This window comes from Elephantulus edwardii, unplaced genomic scaffold, assembly GCF_000299155.1.
Source record: "Elephantulus edwardii isolate Elephantulus edwardi_28Jun2011 unplaced genomic scaffold, EleEdw1.0 scaffold00255, whole genome shotgun sequence".
Taxonomy (NCBI): Eukaryota; Metazoa; Chordata; class Mammalia; order Macroscelidea; family Macroscelididae; genus Elephantulus; species Elephantulus edwardii.
In genome coordinates, this window is record NW_006400005.1 from 479,638 (window position 1) to 495,986 (window position 16,349).

A 16,349-nucleotide genomic window follows, 5' to 3' on the forward strand; every position below is an offset into this window, starting at 1 on the left:
TAAGTGTCCTGCCTGCCTCAACCTCTCACAGATGGAGACAGGCCTAAGTTAACTGGTTCTTAATGGCCTCTTCCATTTTACAGACACCACCAGTGATGGCTTGATACCCACATAAACCATTGGTCTTCTCTTGCTTGCCCTTGGGCATGCAACAGCCTAGGGTGAGAGCAGAAGGCCACAAACATCTTTGCACTACTGTTTAAAGTATACCAACATACTCCCGAAGGAGCTCGGGTGCTGTAGTCCAGGGGGAGCTGCATAGCTAATCCAAAGGCTGCACTTCTCAGGTGATCTGAATGCACCAGCGGCTCCTCGGGAACCTCTTCTCGTGACTTACAGCCTTGGAAACCCTATAGTCAGCTATGAATTGGTTCTGACTCAACGACAATGTGTTTGAGGGATTTTATTTTTTTTTTAAATATAATCCTAAACACACAGCAGAAACTTTCAAATTGTTATTTGACTGATTAGTTCCAGAGCAAGAGTCCTTTCCAGGATGTCTCGTTCTGTAATTTCCCCTCAGTTTATAAGCATCCATAAAATCTATGCATTCACTGAACACATACTTAGTGTGTATCCATTATTAAATGCCAGGCACTGCCCTAGGGGCTAGGGATACAACTAGCAAACAAAAGCACATCTTTGCTCTTGTGAAGCATATATTCAGACAGCTGAAACACATACACAGAGTGACATAATGTGATGCAGGTGTTATAAAGTATCTGTTGTTAAAGTGCCATCCTGTTGCCTACAACTCATTGCAACCCTATGAACAATGGATCTGAATCTCGCCCTATCCAGCTCCAGCTTCATCAGCCCTGACACACTCAAGCCCACCGTCACAGTCACTGTGCCAATCTGTCTCACTGAGGGTATTCCCCTCATTTGCTGACCCCTCTACCTTTGCAAGCATGATGTCCTTTTCCAAGGACTGGTAGCTCCTAACAGCACATCCAACATATATGTGAGACAAATTTCACTATCCTTGCCTCCAAGGAGCACTCTGGTTGCACTTTTTCCAAGATATATTTGTCCATGGGATATTCAACATTCTTTTCCAACACCACAACTCAAAGGCACTGATTCTTTTTCTATCATCCTTATTCACTGTTCAATGATTATGGTTTGGATCAGGTACACCTTACTCTTCATACTGAGATCATTGTTCTTCTACACTTTGGAGAGTTCCACAACAGTCTCTATCGCCAATTTCTTGGGACAATTAGATAAATAATAACTCTTGTTTTCCTCTCAGTGTTGTTCCTATCAATTACCTTATCAAAAGTCTCACTTAAAAAGTCAAATGTTTGCTTTAAAACCTTAGAATCCAAAAGTCCATTACTTAGAAAACAGCATTCCTAACTGATAATGAAAGTTTCCTAGTGGTGGGGAAGAGTAAACATATTATTTCCTTCCTAAGAACACAGAATTTTATGTTATACTTCTAAGTTTTCATTATTTCTTTCAAATTTTATCTCTTTTTAATATAAAATAAGCACATTTTCTTAAGAATGGTCTGACATTAATTATTAGATGAAATATTTTCCTGCATGATGTTGACGATAATGACAGAAATTTGAAAAATAAAGTAAAAAAATTCTGTTTTTTTTAAAAAAAGTCAAATGTTTCAAGATTTAATGACTGTTTTGAAAATCAGCTTTTTAAAAACCAACAATGATACTGGAAGAGAGGGGGTGAAGGAATAAGAAAGATTCAATGGAGTAATAATAAACATAGATCAACAGTAATTAGTTATATAAATATAATGTACATAGATAATTGCATGAAGCAATGCATATGAATGAAACACAATGTAAATTAATTACTGGATGAAAACCAATTTTGAAAGTTTTTTTAAAGTTTTTAAAAAACCCAATGACAGTGTGATCCTCTTGCTCATATGCACCTACTCTCCAACTCCATAGGTTTATATAAAGACACGGAAATATTCAGGAAGGAAAGTCTAAGGGGCATGGCTTAAATATCGCCTGCAGACAAAGGAGTGGAAGGCTTCTGTTAGCTGGACTGGGGACGGAGAAGTTGCTAACTCTTCTTCCAAAGCAAAGAATCACATGCTCGCTTTCTCAAACAGTTGTATACCATTAAACTCAGCAGTTCCATTACTGGGAATATACTCTAAAGAAATGAGAGCTGCCACCCAAACAGATATATGCACACCCTTGTTTATTGCTGCATTCTTCACAACAGCAAAGAGTTGGAAACAACCCAACTGCCCATCAACAAATGAATAGATTAAAAAAAACTATAGTATATTAACAAGGATCTCATGAAATATTACACAACATGGGTGACGCTGGGGGACATTATGCTCAGTGAAATATCTCAGTCACAAAAGGACAAATACTGCATAATTTGCCACTGTTATAACACAGGACTGACATGGGAATTGGGAGAAAATCAAGAAAAGAAGGGTAAATAATGAACACTGCATTGGAACAGATGAAGGAAAAGAAATGTTTAAAAAGAATATATGATAACATATTATTTGTATGACAAAAGCCCAGAATAAGACGTGCACAGTACACTGGACTGGGCAACAGGTGGGGAAGGAAGAGAGGAAATTATACAATGAATGATTTTATTTTTTAAAGCAAATGGAGGGGTTAAGGAGGAAAATATGCAACAATGAATGAATAAAAATCCAAACTTTGTGTAAACTTTCATTAAAATCATAAGAAAAAAAATTTTTAATCCCCAGAGTCACATAACAGCATTGCAGGAGAGGAAGTGGCCATGGACCTCTCCACTGCAGGCCCTGCTCCTCACAGCTGCCTTCCAAGAAGGATGTCTGTGTTCTCAATACTTTGTTCATCTTCTCTTGGATCCACAAATGTTATTATTCTCTTTGCCTGGAGAATTCTCCCCCTGCCCTATTATCTACTAAGTTCCATTATCCTTCAGTTCTCACAGCAAATATCACTTTTTCCACAATGACTTTTCAATTGCATTTAGGTTTCTCTGCTTTACAGTCCTGAAAATAAAAAATCCAAACTCACTGCCATGCAGTTGCTTTCCACTCAGAGTGACCCTGCAGGGCAGCACAGAACTCCGCACGGCATTTCCAAAGTGGGAGAGCTTTAAGGTAGCAGACCAACACATCTTTCTTCAGCTGAGTGGCTGCTAACTGGGTTCAAACCACCAACTTTTCCATTTGGAACTGAACACTTAATCACTGCACCACCAATGCTCCTATTTTATACTCCTAGTCATCACAATGTGGGTAGTGAGTCCAGACTCCCTCAGCCCCCATCTGTGAGGGCTGAGCTACCCTGTCTGTCCACCGCTATGACGGGCTCATTCGAGATGCTGTCAAGTAGATGTTGATGCATAACAACTCAATGTGTCAGCAACCCAACAAAATGCCACCTGCTTCTATGCCAGCTTTGTGAGCTTTGATATGTGAGTCAATTGTAATTATTGAATCAACTACTTTCAGAGGTTTTCTGTCATTTTTACTGACCCACTACTGTTCAGACATGATGTTCTTAAAATCATGCCTAAAACATGATGTTCTTACCGAAAAGGTTTTCAATTGCCTACTTTTTTGAAGTATCAGAGTTTACTCTTAGTCTTAGTCTGAAAGTTCTGCTGAAATCTATCTACTGGTTTGTTGTTGTTGTTCTGTGCTGTTGAGTTGCTTGTGACTCAAACTGACCCTATGTACAACAGCCCTAAACTCTGCTCTATCCTGTGCCAATCTCACTGTCTCCAACACACCTACCCCGATTATTCCAGTCACTGAATCAATCCACCTCATAGAGGGTCTTCCCCTCCTGTGCTGTCCATCTACCCTCCCAAGCATGACGTCCCTCTCCAAGGACACTCCTTACAACATGTCCAAAGTATGTCAGACAGAGCCTCAAAATCCTTTCCTCCAAGGAGTAGCCTGGCTTCACTCTCTCCAGGATGAACCTGTTCGTTTTCTTAGCAGTCCATGGTACATTCAATACTCTTCTCCATAACCACATTCAAAGGCATCAATTCTCTTTCTATCCTCTCTAGTCATTGTCCAGCTCTCTGATGCATAGCAAGTGATTGTAAAGACCATGACCCATATCAGGTGTACCTTAGTCTCCAGAGTGACAACATTGCTCTTCAGTACTTTAGAGAGGTCCATAACAGCAGATTTTGCCATCACAATATATCTTTTAATTTATGATATTTAAAACAGTAGTGCTATTGTTTCCAGCATCGAAGTTACACACAAGTCACTACAGTATACAACTAGAAGGGCAGTTTTTAAATCGCTAAGTACCCTTTGCTTACTTAAGTATTGAGCCTAGTGTATAGCAGATGCCCCATTTTTGCTGAATAGAGCAGTCATCCCAATGAATTAATTACCTTCTAAAAACGAACTGCACTGGGGAAATCTGCTTATCAGGGACTTCTCCAGAGTGCTAAAGAACAACAATGTCAATTTGGAGACTAAGGTGGGCCTGATCCAGGTTCTGGTCTTTGCAATTACTTGCTATGCATCAGGGAAATAGATAATGATTAAGGATGACAGAAGAATAATGGATGCCTTTGAATTTTGGTGCTGATGAAGAGTGCTGAACTTTTCATGGACTACAAAGAGAACAAACAGGTTTGTCCTGGAAAGAGTGAAACCAAGTTGCTCCTTGGATGCAAGGATTCTGAAGCTCCGTCTCACATATTTTGGGCATGTTTCCAGGAGGGATCAGTCTTTGGAGAAGGATATTATGCTAGGAAATATGGAGGGACAGTGGAAGAGAGGAAGACCCTGGATGAGATGATTTGACACCGTAACTGAGATTAATGGGGTTAGGTGTGTTGGAGACAGACTGGATCAGGATAGGGCAGGGTTCAGAGGTATTGTGCATTGAGTAACTATGAGCTGCAGGTGACTCAACAGCACAAAGTCACAGCAACAACTATAGTAGTTTTGGAACACAGGTGGTAGAAAAGATCTTGCAAAAGGACATATTAGTTCTCGTGGTTCAATCCTTAGGTCATTGTGCTGCCGGCCCAATGGTGGTCTCTCTTGTGGTTTAAATCTGGCAGCAGCTCAATGGGGAAAAGATGGACAATCTCCTCCACCCCACCAAAAAACCCTAAATTTATAGCTTAAAAAAAACCTGCTGGAGGGTCAGCAATGTTAGTTCTGACTTCATGGCAATGATGTGGGGTTTTTAAAAAAGATCTAATTATCTCAGGACACTAAAATCTCAACTAACGGAGAATGGTTCCATTTAACATTCTCAGCTTTCATGGAGAAGATGAAAGCACAACTTTTAAGTACCTGCAGTTCGGGCTGAAGAAGCAGTCTTAGATTCAGCACATAAAATAAATACTGTTTAAATTTCTCTTTCCACTGATGCAGAAAATTGCTTTAAAAAGAAAGTGACTGAGTGTTTTGTTGTTTTGGGGGAAAAGGCTAAATAATCTGACTCATGATCAAGAATATGATTGGTCTCCCCCTCGCAGGCCATCCCTGAGGCTTTCCCAGCACACACACACACACAAACACACACACACAACTTGATCCTCAATTCATCCATTTGGATTTTAGCCAAGGAAAAGTCCTAATCCCAAAAGAAACCAGCAAAGAAAATCAACTAACCTCCACCAACAAGGGCACTTAGGGGGCTGTGTATTGCAGGCCATCACGAGCCGGAGGGGAGTCAGTTACTGGGGCCAGGTACTCAGATTCCCACAGCCTATCTTTGTGCTCTGGGAAGGGGCTGCCTCAGTCTCCCCAGAACGGTACTACCAGCAGATGACTGTTACCTACAACTAGCTTCAGCTTAAGCTGTCTCACAACTCCAGCACCTCCTACCCATGAAAAAGCATGGAGGCTGCCTGAAACAACTCAATTGCCTCCACCTCACCACTGTATCCTGAACAGCAAAGCACACACTCAGTAGATATAGTAGCTGTGCACACATTACTAGTTAAGGTAAATCTTAACCTTTCAGTCTTTACAGAAATAATCAATTCTCACTCACAAGAAGGCACAGTTTTAAGAGCTCTTGTGGCCTAGCAGTAGGAAGCTGCATTGCAATCTCAAAGGCTTTGAATCCACCAGCTGCTCTGCAGGAAAAGAATGGGCAATTTCCTCCTGTGCGATTTATTGCCTCTAAAAACCCACTGGATGGTCAGCTATGGGTCAGCACCAACTCAATGGCACACAACAACAACATAGCTTGCATATAAATTATATTATGTTACTGTTGTTGTGTGCCACTGAGTCAACTATGACTCACAGCGATCCTATGAACAATGACACTGAAGCCTGCCCTATCCTGAGTCATCCTTACCTCCTCCTCCTACAACATGACTGACCCCACTGCCACAGTCACTGTGGTCAATCCATCTCTTCCAGGGTCTTCCTCTCCTGCACTCACCCTCTACCCTTCCATGATGCCCTTCTCCAAGGACTGGTACCTCCTGGCAACATACCTAAAGTACATAAGACAGAGCTTCAGAATCCCTTCCTCCAAGGAGCAACCTGGTTTCATCCTCCACAAGACCCTCTCTTTGTTCTCTTTACAGTCCATCATTATGCTCAATATTCTTCTCCAGCACCAGAACTCAAAGGCATCGATTCTCTTCTTCTATCATCCTTAATCATTGTCTAGCTCTCTGATGCATAACAGGTAATTGCAGAGACCATGGCCTGAATCAGGTGCACCTCAATCTCTAGAATGACAGTGTTGCTCTTTAACACTTGAAGAAGTCCTTTGCAGTAGATTTCCCAGCGCAACTTTTTTGATTTCCTGACTACTGGTGCCAAGAATATTGATTGTGGATCCAAGCAAGGTGAAATAATTAACAACTTTAATATTTTCTCCATCTATCAAGATACTGCCTTTTGGACCTATATTGAGGATCTTTGTTTCCTTGATGTTGAGATGTGATCCATATTGAAGGCTGTAGCTCTTTTTATATTATTCTACTTCTATTTAATTATATTTATATATTTATAAAATTATTTTGTATTGCATAATAAATTATGGCTAACATTGAGGGGGAAAGGGAATCTCAGAACATTTAATTTTGCTTATGCAAAACCTCTACACAGACCAAGTTGCAGTAGTATGAACAGAGCATGGGAATACTGCATGGTTTAAAATCAAGAAAGCTGTGTGTCAGAGCTGTATCACTTCTGCATATCTATTCAATCTGCATGCTGAGCAAAACATTTGAGAAGCTAGATTCTATGAAAAATATGGCAGCAGGTTTGGGGGAAGACAAGCTGAGCAGAAAGTGAAGATGACTTGAAGCACTTGCTGCAGAAAATCAAAGACTACAGCTTATCTCCATATCTTTTCAATCTATATTTTGACAGATTATCCGGGAGGCTGGGCTCTATGAGGAGAAGTGTGGCATCAGAATTGGCGTTAGATTCATCAACAATCTGCATTATGCAGATGACACTGCTTGCTGAAATTGAGGACCTAAAGCGCTTGCTGCAGAAGGTCAAGGACTGCAGCCTCCAGTGGACTGAAGCTCAACATCAAGTAAATAAAGATTCTCACCACTGGGCTGAATGGCAGCATAATGACAGACAGAGATGAGATTGAGATTGTTAATAGCTTTTGTTTGCTTGGCTCTACAATCAATACTATTGGTACCAGCAGCCAGGAAATTAAAAGATGAATTGCATTGGGAAAGTCTGCTGTCAGAGACCTCTCCAAAGTACTGAAGAGCAACGATGTCAGTCTGGAGACTAAGGTGCGCCTGATACAGGCCATGGTCTTTGAAATTACTTGCTATGCGTCAGAAAGCTGGACAATGACTAGAAGGAAAATTTATGCCTTTGAGCTGTGGTGCTGGAGAAGAGTACTGAATAGATTATGGACTGCTAGGGGAACAAACAAATTCGTCCTGGAGAGGGTGAAGCCAGGCTGCTTCTTGGAGGCATGGATTCTGAAGCTTCGTCTGACATACTTTGGACATGTTGCAAGGAGGGATCAGTTCTCAGAGAGGAACGCCATGCTTGGGAAAGTGGAGGGACAGCACAGGAGAGGAAGACCCTCCATGAGATGGACTGATTCAGTGATTAGGTTAATGGGAGTAGGTGGGTCGGAGACGATAAAAATGGCACAAGATAGAGCAGGGTTTAGGGCTGGTATACGTAGGGTGGCTATAAGTCACAGGCGATTAAATGGCACAAAACAATAGCCTTCAATATGGATTACCTCTCTACATCAATACAAGATCTTTATCACTGGCCATGCCATAATATATGGAGAAATGATAAAGTTGTCAACAATTTCATTGTACTTGGATCCACCATCAACACTCATGACAGCAGCAATCAAGAAATCAAGACCTGTCACATTGGGGAAATCTGCTTGTCAGTGACCTCTCCAATGTTACAAAGAACAAGAATGTCAGTTTAAAGACTAAGGCACACCTGATCCAAGCCATTTTTCAACTTATTATATTTCAACTGTTTCTTATGCATCTGGAAGTCGGACAATAAATGAATAGGACCAAAGAAGAATTATGTGTGTGTTGTGTGTTTGTACTGTGATGGTGGTGAAGAGTACTGAATATTCCAGAGTGCCAAAGAACAAGCAAATCTGTCTTGAAGGGAGTACAACAAGGGCGCTTTTTATTGGCAAGCACAGTGTAATTCTGTCTCACTTACTGTGGGCATCGTCTCAGGAGGAGCCAATTCTTGGAGGGAAGCACTGTGCTTGGAAAGGTGGAACATCAGGAAAAGAGGGAGACCCACAACAAGATGGCTTGGCACAGTGACTATCACAATGGACTTGAGCATGGCAGAGACCTCAATGGAGAAAGAGCTAGGAGTCAGTTCTGACTTGACAGGAATAAGCTAGTGAAAGGAGTTTCCATTTGGCTGTCTAGGTTAAGTCAGATAGCTTCCAAAGAGTTACGAGTATACGGCACAACCAGAGGCCTTGGAGTCCGTTCTGGCTCACACTCCCTCTTGTTACACAGGAAACGGATCTCCACAGCGTTTTCACGCCTGTGACCCTTCTGAAGTAGATCACTTCTGGATAAGTTACAAAGACCCAAAGTTTGATTAATAGCTGAGTATGTTAACCATTTCTATTGGCCAAGAACTCATAAAAGCAGGTTCAAAATCCCATCTTTGCCACCAACAGCTTTATTACCTTTGCAAGGTTACTTCCCTGGTGCTTCTGTTTAAATGTAAAACAGAAACTGAGATAATACTAATAAAAAGTGACTATATTAGCGTTAGGTGGTACTTATCAAATGCCTGTACTTGGTAAAAACCATACAGAACAGTTCTGTAAATATGGGTCTTCAAGGAGCAGAATCAACTCAACCAACAACTTAGCAAACGGCTGTGGTTATACCTAAATATCTGCTATAAAATGAAGAAGGAAGAGGAATGAAGTAATTCATTATGCCTAGAGAGCTCTGGTGGCCTAGCAGTCAGGAGTTGTGCTATTAAACCAAAGGCATGTGGTTGTAATCTACCAGCTGCTCCGTGGGAGATACAGGGTCAATCTCTTCCCATTGAATTTACAGCCCATGAAAACCCAATGGAAGGTCAGCTATTAATTCCAACTGCACAGCACACCACGCCCACAATCAGACCTCAGGGGTTATTGTGAGGACTCAATTAGTAAATATATATAAAATCACAAGGGGACTTCCTGAGTCACAGTAAATACTGCATTGTTTGCTCATATTAGTGTTAGTGAGTTTTTAAAGTTATTAAACATTATACAAAGACGTGAACAATGAATTCTCTTATTTTGGTGAACTGGAAATCTATTCTAAATCTACCTACCTACATACCTACCTGTCTCATCTGTCTCTATATGGTCCAGTAACACAAATTTGTGCTTTTCAGGGGGAATCTGAGAATCATTCCAAATTTTTTTGCTTGATTTGTTTTGTGGTTATATGGTTATATCTCATACTTCAACAGCAAATCAAATCAAATATACATTAATGTGTTAACTTATACAGACTGAGCAAATATTCTCTCAGAATCCAAAAAATGTGAGTAGGCATATCTGGGCATTACTGAATTCTGCATAAAAGGAAAACACCAGGTGAATACCACCTAGGAGAGTTAATAAATAAACCCAGACTTCAGTTCTCCTATTTTGCTTTGTAGCAGGCCTTAAAAGCAATTACTATTCCATTACTTTTCACACAAGAGAAAATTTACCAGCTTGTAATTTAGAGGCAAGTGGAGTAGACAGAAAAACAAATGGTGCCACCCACTACAGTTTTCCAGAAGCAGGAGACAACAGCCTAAATGTTTAAAGGACACAACATGCACTGCACCAAACAAAGTGGACATGTCTATTCATGAGAAATAGTATTCAGTGAAAAACAGTTTGGGGAAAGAATGATAAGGTAACTCTAAGGGGAAATGTCTTTTAAACCCAAATTGTTATTTCTGGTCCATTAAAGTATCAAAACCCAAATGAAAACTGGCCTCTAAAGAAAATGCCATTAAAGAAAACACAACAAGAAGTAGTAGGGGGAAAAAAATTACACACAAAAAATTGAACACATACAATTCAAGGACTGGACATCTAGGGAAAGAACAGGAAAATGTATGGATTTAACCTTTGTAGTATAAGACCTCTGGTGGCCTAGTGGCAAGAAGCTGCGCTGCAATCCCCAAGGCATGTGGTTCAAGAGCACCAGCTGCTCTGCAGGAGAAGGATGTGCAATCTCCTCCACTGTGATTAACTGCTTCTGAAAACCCACCTGAGAGTCAGCTATGGGTCGGTTCAGACTCTACGGTACACAACAACAACAGTATAAAGAAAAGGAGCGTTTCAATGCTTAGGCACTTACCTATCAACTGAAAGGTCAGTGTTTTGAACCTCCAAGCTCCTTGGATAGAGAGATGAGGCAGTCAGCTTCTGGAAAGATTCACAGCCTGGGGAATCCTTTAGGGTAGTTGGACTCTGACCATTAAAGAACTGACTCCATAGAAAAGGGTTTTTTTTTTTAAAAAAAAAAAAACCCAAATGCTCCTATTTTATAAGATCTCTGACATGATTATTCCTTTGCTCCCAGACAGAAAGAAATAAAACAGAAGGGACAATTTCATGTAAAATAATCTTTATGCTACACTACAGAGAATTAGCTAGATTTGTTCACTTTGAAAAGATAAGTTACCCTATGCGAAGTAGCAAGGGTAACAGGAAATGTAGATGTCATGTCTTCTCTTTTGGAATACATACTGAATTTACTAATTAGGGGGGAAATGTCCAAACTGTAAAAACACAGGTTTCCTTTTGATGATGACACTGCTAAATTACGTATAAAGGGGAAACCACCAGATGTTTTAGAAAAGGAACAGGACAGAATGGAATCTCTACTCCCTCACTTGCCTAACCAACAGCTTAACACTGCCTAACAAAATAGTCCAGCAATGGACCCTTGTATTCCTGTTTTCTGAAATTATTTTCAAGATGTAGTCTCATGAGTCCTTAAAGAATCTCAGCTGCTCTGTCTTTCAGTCAGTCTTACCTCATTAAATTTAAAGTTAAGATTTTAAAAGTCTTTCCTCTTGCTTGGAAAGTGCTATTTTTTAACCTTTCAATTCAATTGATTTCCAAAGGTGACACTGGCTTCACCTGAAAAATCATCAGCTTTAAACGCAGGAAAGCTTTGAAGGTTTTCTAGTAAAGAACAGAAATCAGATCAATAATGGTATTGAAAATATAACTGAATATCAAATCACATTTATCTGTACTTGTGGCTTGTATTAAAGCGGTTTAATCCTTTGCAAATAAGCTTTTCCAGAGTGCTAGATCGATAGGGTGCACAGGCAAGCAGGATTACTGGTGATCTACAGTGCAGAAACCCATCAATGCCTGAGGAAGGAAGAGCTGCAGCAATGTCAAGGTGCCTGAAACAGAAAAATCCTGACCTCCTCCTCCTGCTCCAAAGGGCAGTCTTGTTCTCCTAGCTTTGACTCACACTGAGCTTCATTTGCAAGTGGATCTGGCTGTTAATGCAGAACTGTTCAATGCAAATATTTCTTCCCTGCACAGCTCAGTTGAAAGGCAAGGCTGAAAATTAGTCAGCTATAAGGGAGAAAAAAAAGTACCGCCCAGTTACTAGGGGAAGACTGATTGAACATGGATTGCCTGTTGCGTCTTTAATTTAATTTGGAGATCTTTCATCCTGTACTTTCCCTTCATTTGCGGCCAATACTTCCTGAGCTAATTTGTACCTGTTTCATTTTCCTCCTTTTTATCTTATCTGTTTTAACATCAACCATAGAAATTAGAAGCACTGTGAATAAAAGATAAGTTGGGACACTCTCTCCTTAACTACTGGGAATGACTTAAAAACTGATGTGCCTGTGTGCGTGTATGTGTGTGTACAATAAAAAGGACTGAGATATGTGCCATAGTCCTACAAAATCTCCATTCAGCGTCTTTCCTTTCCCCTAGGGAGAGGCAGTGTTTAGATATTATTTAGATATCCTATATTTTTCACCAAGATAGCAATGCCTTACTATAATTACTTGGAATCATTAATCTTAGAATGAGTGTGCAGTAGACCATCTCATTAATAACCATGGGCTTAAAGGAAAATAAACTTGAAATTTGGAAAAATGCACAAGACAAAGGATGCATAAATTCCACTCATTTAATCTTCTAGATGGTCCAATACTGCTTTCCAGGAAAGGAAAAGATGGCTGGGAAAAGGAAAACCTAAATTATCAACTCCCATACATGGTGAACAGATGCCTTATCTGCCTGTAACCACTGTAGCCTGGGGGATAGGTAATGGTGCAGAAAGGGACTAGTTACCACCTGGGAGCAACCTTAAGGAGCTACAGAATTGAAATTTTAAGTGTCACGAAGATCACATTTTTTAAAAACCCCACATATTTTGTATACTTAGTGCATGGCCATAAAAAACACTTGCATATGCTCTTAGAAATTTGTATTATTTTTTTCACTTCCAGCTGAGCAAAACTTTTGTCTTGAAGGTTTGGCATGCATTTTCTCTTATAATTTCCTCTTTGCCAATACTATATTTTCCCTTCCCCATCCTTTCTCCCTTTCCTTTTTTCATACTTTATTTTTTCCTCTCTCTCTCTGTTTTTCTCTCTCTCTCTCTCTTCCCCCCCTCCCTCTTTTTCTCTCTCTCTGAAATCAAAGACAAAACCCACTGAATTCATTTGTTGCTTAGAAAAATCTACCACCAACAAGCCCTCCTTTCAGCTTGGGCAGCATCAAAGGAAGACTGTTCTGGATGCTTTTACTGCCTGTATATGCCAACTCTTCCACTCATATAACTTTATCCCAGTGGGCTAGAAGATATTGAAAAATCACCCCTTCTTTCCAGTCTGTCTCCCCCAGAAGGGAAGTGACAATTAATGTACACTAATTTACTTAAGCAGGATCACACATTTATAACAAGCAAAGCAACTTCCAAGTTGTTGAGGGTGGGGAGGGGAGGAGGGACAAAGACTTAAGATGAATCATTCTGCATTAAATTGTAAAGATCCTGCATCAAAATACAAGTTATTTCTTGGAGGGGGCAGGTTGTGAGAGCAAGGAAGAAGGATTCAGTAGCAAAGCCAACTTTAAAATACTCAAGTGATTATCCATTCTTGTCATGAAAATTAAGACCATATCATACAAATGCCAAGCTTATTTATTTCTCTAGAGAAACATGGAAAGAAAGTCTTGCATACTGAAAGGCTGAGGAATAAAAGGTGAAGAACAATTACAGCTCCTTTAATTCATGAAGGAGAAAAGGATGAATAAAAACAAAGGCTGCAATTGCCCTGGAGAAATGCACAGGCAGAAAAACTGAATTGGAGAGGTACAGACAGAGTAGCGAAATCTTGAGATTAAGGAAGCAAGACTGGAGGTCAGAATGCAGGGGGCGGGGGTGTTTAGGTACAACCAACCACCTAGTCACAGGTGCTCTGCTTTTTAGAAATCCAGTGTCCAGCTAATTATATAAAAAAAACTTACCAAATGTCTAATTTGCTTGTTTATAAGAGGGTATAGATTTCATGGAAACAGGATGCTAGTGAATTTTGGGCAGCTGTTTGGTTAGCTATCAATAACCCCAATAGCTCTTTCAGCTGCGTTATGTCAGAAGAGAAAGGAAAACTGACAAATGGCACTCAGCTTTAACTGCACAATACAGACATACAGCTAATCACAAAACCCCCCAACAAAATACCACCCCCCCCAAAAAAAAACACAACTCATAGACAACCCAACAGCAGAAACCTTTGAAGTCATTGCCTTGGTGTAGATCTGGCCTCTTAGCAACCACGCCTGTGTTTCAGAGGCTGTGAATCTTAACAGCAGGAGACCGTCTCCCTGTCTCTGGCAGAGCTACAGGTGGATTTGAACCACCTCAGACGCAGGCTTTTCGGCTAGTAGCACAACACACTACTGACTGCATCACCAGAGCGTCTAAGCTTAATATTAACCTTAATAAATAGCACTTGATCTAATCTGTGCACTCTGAAGGATACACACGGGCCATCTCGCAGCAGGAATTAGGCAGCACATAGATGTGACTGTAATTGCAGGAAGCAATCAATGGCCCTAGTGGATACTTTGCTACAAAGAAGCCTTATAGAACGGTCCATAAGAGACTGGCGTCCTATCTGGTACCTTGAGCTATAAAATGGCTTAATTACAAGGAAAAGCCTCCTTAACTCTTTACCAGGGAAGGTTTTCTTGGAAGAGAAGCAGTATTAAGTCATAAAGGGTCTCAGTGGAGGTGCATACAGGGATGGAATGGAGGGAGGAGGGAAGATCCTCACGGAAGTCAGTATTTTCACTAATATTTTTCGTGCCATAGAACGGTGTGAAAATCTGATTCTAGGTGGATTTCTGGTCACCATTTCCACTCTGCTCTCTATATAGCTGTAGTCTCAAAAACACATGAATACACGCACTCCTCCCTTTCCCAAATCCTTCTCTGATTTGTTAGATACTGAGCCTTTCAGACTAAGTTCCAGTCTCAGACCAGTTCCTGGAAATCATTCCCACGCTTCGCCTGTGTTACTTTCTCTGCCAATCTTGGGACTCAAGTGAGTGGCGTAGCCCCACAGCAGAATTGGCCTTTGTCAAAATGATCCTCTCTTTCACGCTCGACCCTCATGGGTCAAGGTAAACTTGCCAAGGCCAGCGGGGGCTGCGGGATGGGATGCCCATGAGGAGCAGCTCCGCAGGGAGTACCGGCGGGTGCACAGAGAAATGAGAACTCCAAAGAGCAGCCGAAGCGCGAGTGGGGTGAGAGGCATCGCCAGGCCAGCCCGGGGTCGCTTCCCGCTCCCGCCCCCCAGAGAGGGCGGGCTGGTAACTACCTCCTGGAAGAGCTCCAGACTATAAGTGTTGTCGTCGTCGGCGAAGAAGAGCACTCCCGGCTGTGCGCGCTGGTGCTGGTGTCGCTGGCGCAGCCAGGCGAGGCCGGCGTTGCGCTGCTCCGTGGCGCGCGGCAGCCCGGGCCGCTTGTAGCGCCGCGGCGTGGGCACGTGCAGGTGTGTGCTGGGCAGACCCGCCCGCGCCAGGAAGCGGCTCACCAGCTCGCTGCGCGCCGCCGCGTCCTCCACCAGGATCCAGTGCAGCTGCGCCACCTGGCGGAACGTGTTGGCCAGGCGGGTCAGCTCGGCTTTCTGCACCGGGCGGCTGTAGGTGGGCGTAATGGCATAGATGGTGGGCAGCTGGGGCTCAGGCTGCGGCGGCGGGCCCGACTCGTTGCGCTTCTCCGCCGCGCGTCCTGGGGCGCTGTTGGGGCCGCCCCTGCGGAGCGGGAGTCGGGCGCCCCCGCGGCCCGCCACGTAGGGAGAGAAATAGGGGCGCGGGGTGAGCGAAGACGCCGGCCTGCGCGTGTCCACGTCGAGCATGATGATGACAATGAGGATCCAGGGCAAGAGGATGAAGAAGCGGCTGAAGAGCACAGACTTCATGGTGGACTTCCCCCGGCCTCTCAGACGCCCGGGCCACCCCTCTGGCACCTAAAAGGGGCAAGTCGGGATACCCCAGAGTGCAGCGTGGACGGCGGCAGTGCCCGCGCTCAAGGAGCCGGCGCGCTCTCCATGGGGTCCAGGACACTGCGGGGGGCCTGGGAGGTGCGAGGCTCAGCGCCCAAAAGGAGGGGATCCGAGCAGGTGCTGGGCGAGCTAGAGTCACGGGGGCTGCAGGCTGGAAGGGGCTGCGCCCTTCTCCGGGTGGGCTGGCGAGAAGAGCCACTCGGTCCAGCCGCTCGTTGTTGACCCTGGAGTTGTGCCGAGCGCCTGGAGGGCGGTGGTCCCTTCCACGCTGTTTTGGAAGAAAAGGAATCCGCACCCCGAGCGCTCCGCCGCTCGCGTCCCGCGGAGCTGCGGGGAAAGGTGCTCCCGC

General features: G+C 42.7%; 1 protein-coding gene across 1 annotated transcript in view; it reads right to left on the bottom strand.

The window, feature by feature from the left end:
- B3GAT2 (beta-1,3-glucuronyltransferase 2 (glucuronosyltransferase S)) overlaps positions 1-15,931 on the bottom strand; it is a 100,988-nt gene extending 85,057 nt beyond the window's left edge. Inside the window, exon 1 of the mRNA XM_006899386.1 lies at positions 15,314-15,931. Coding sequence (XP_006899448.1) covers positions 15,314-15,916 — 603 coding nt within the window. The 5' untranslated portion in view covers positions 15,917-15,931. The remainder of the gene's footprint in view (positions 1-15,313) is intronic.
- Between the last annotated feature and the right edge of the window lie 418 nt (positions 15,932-16,349).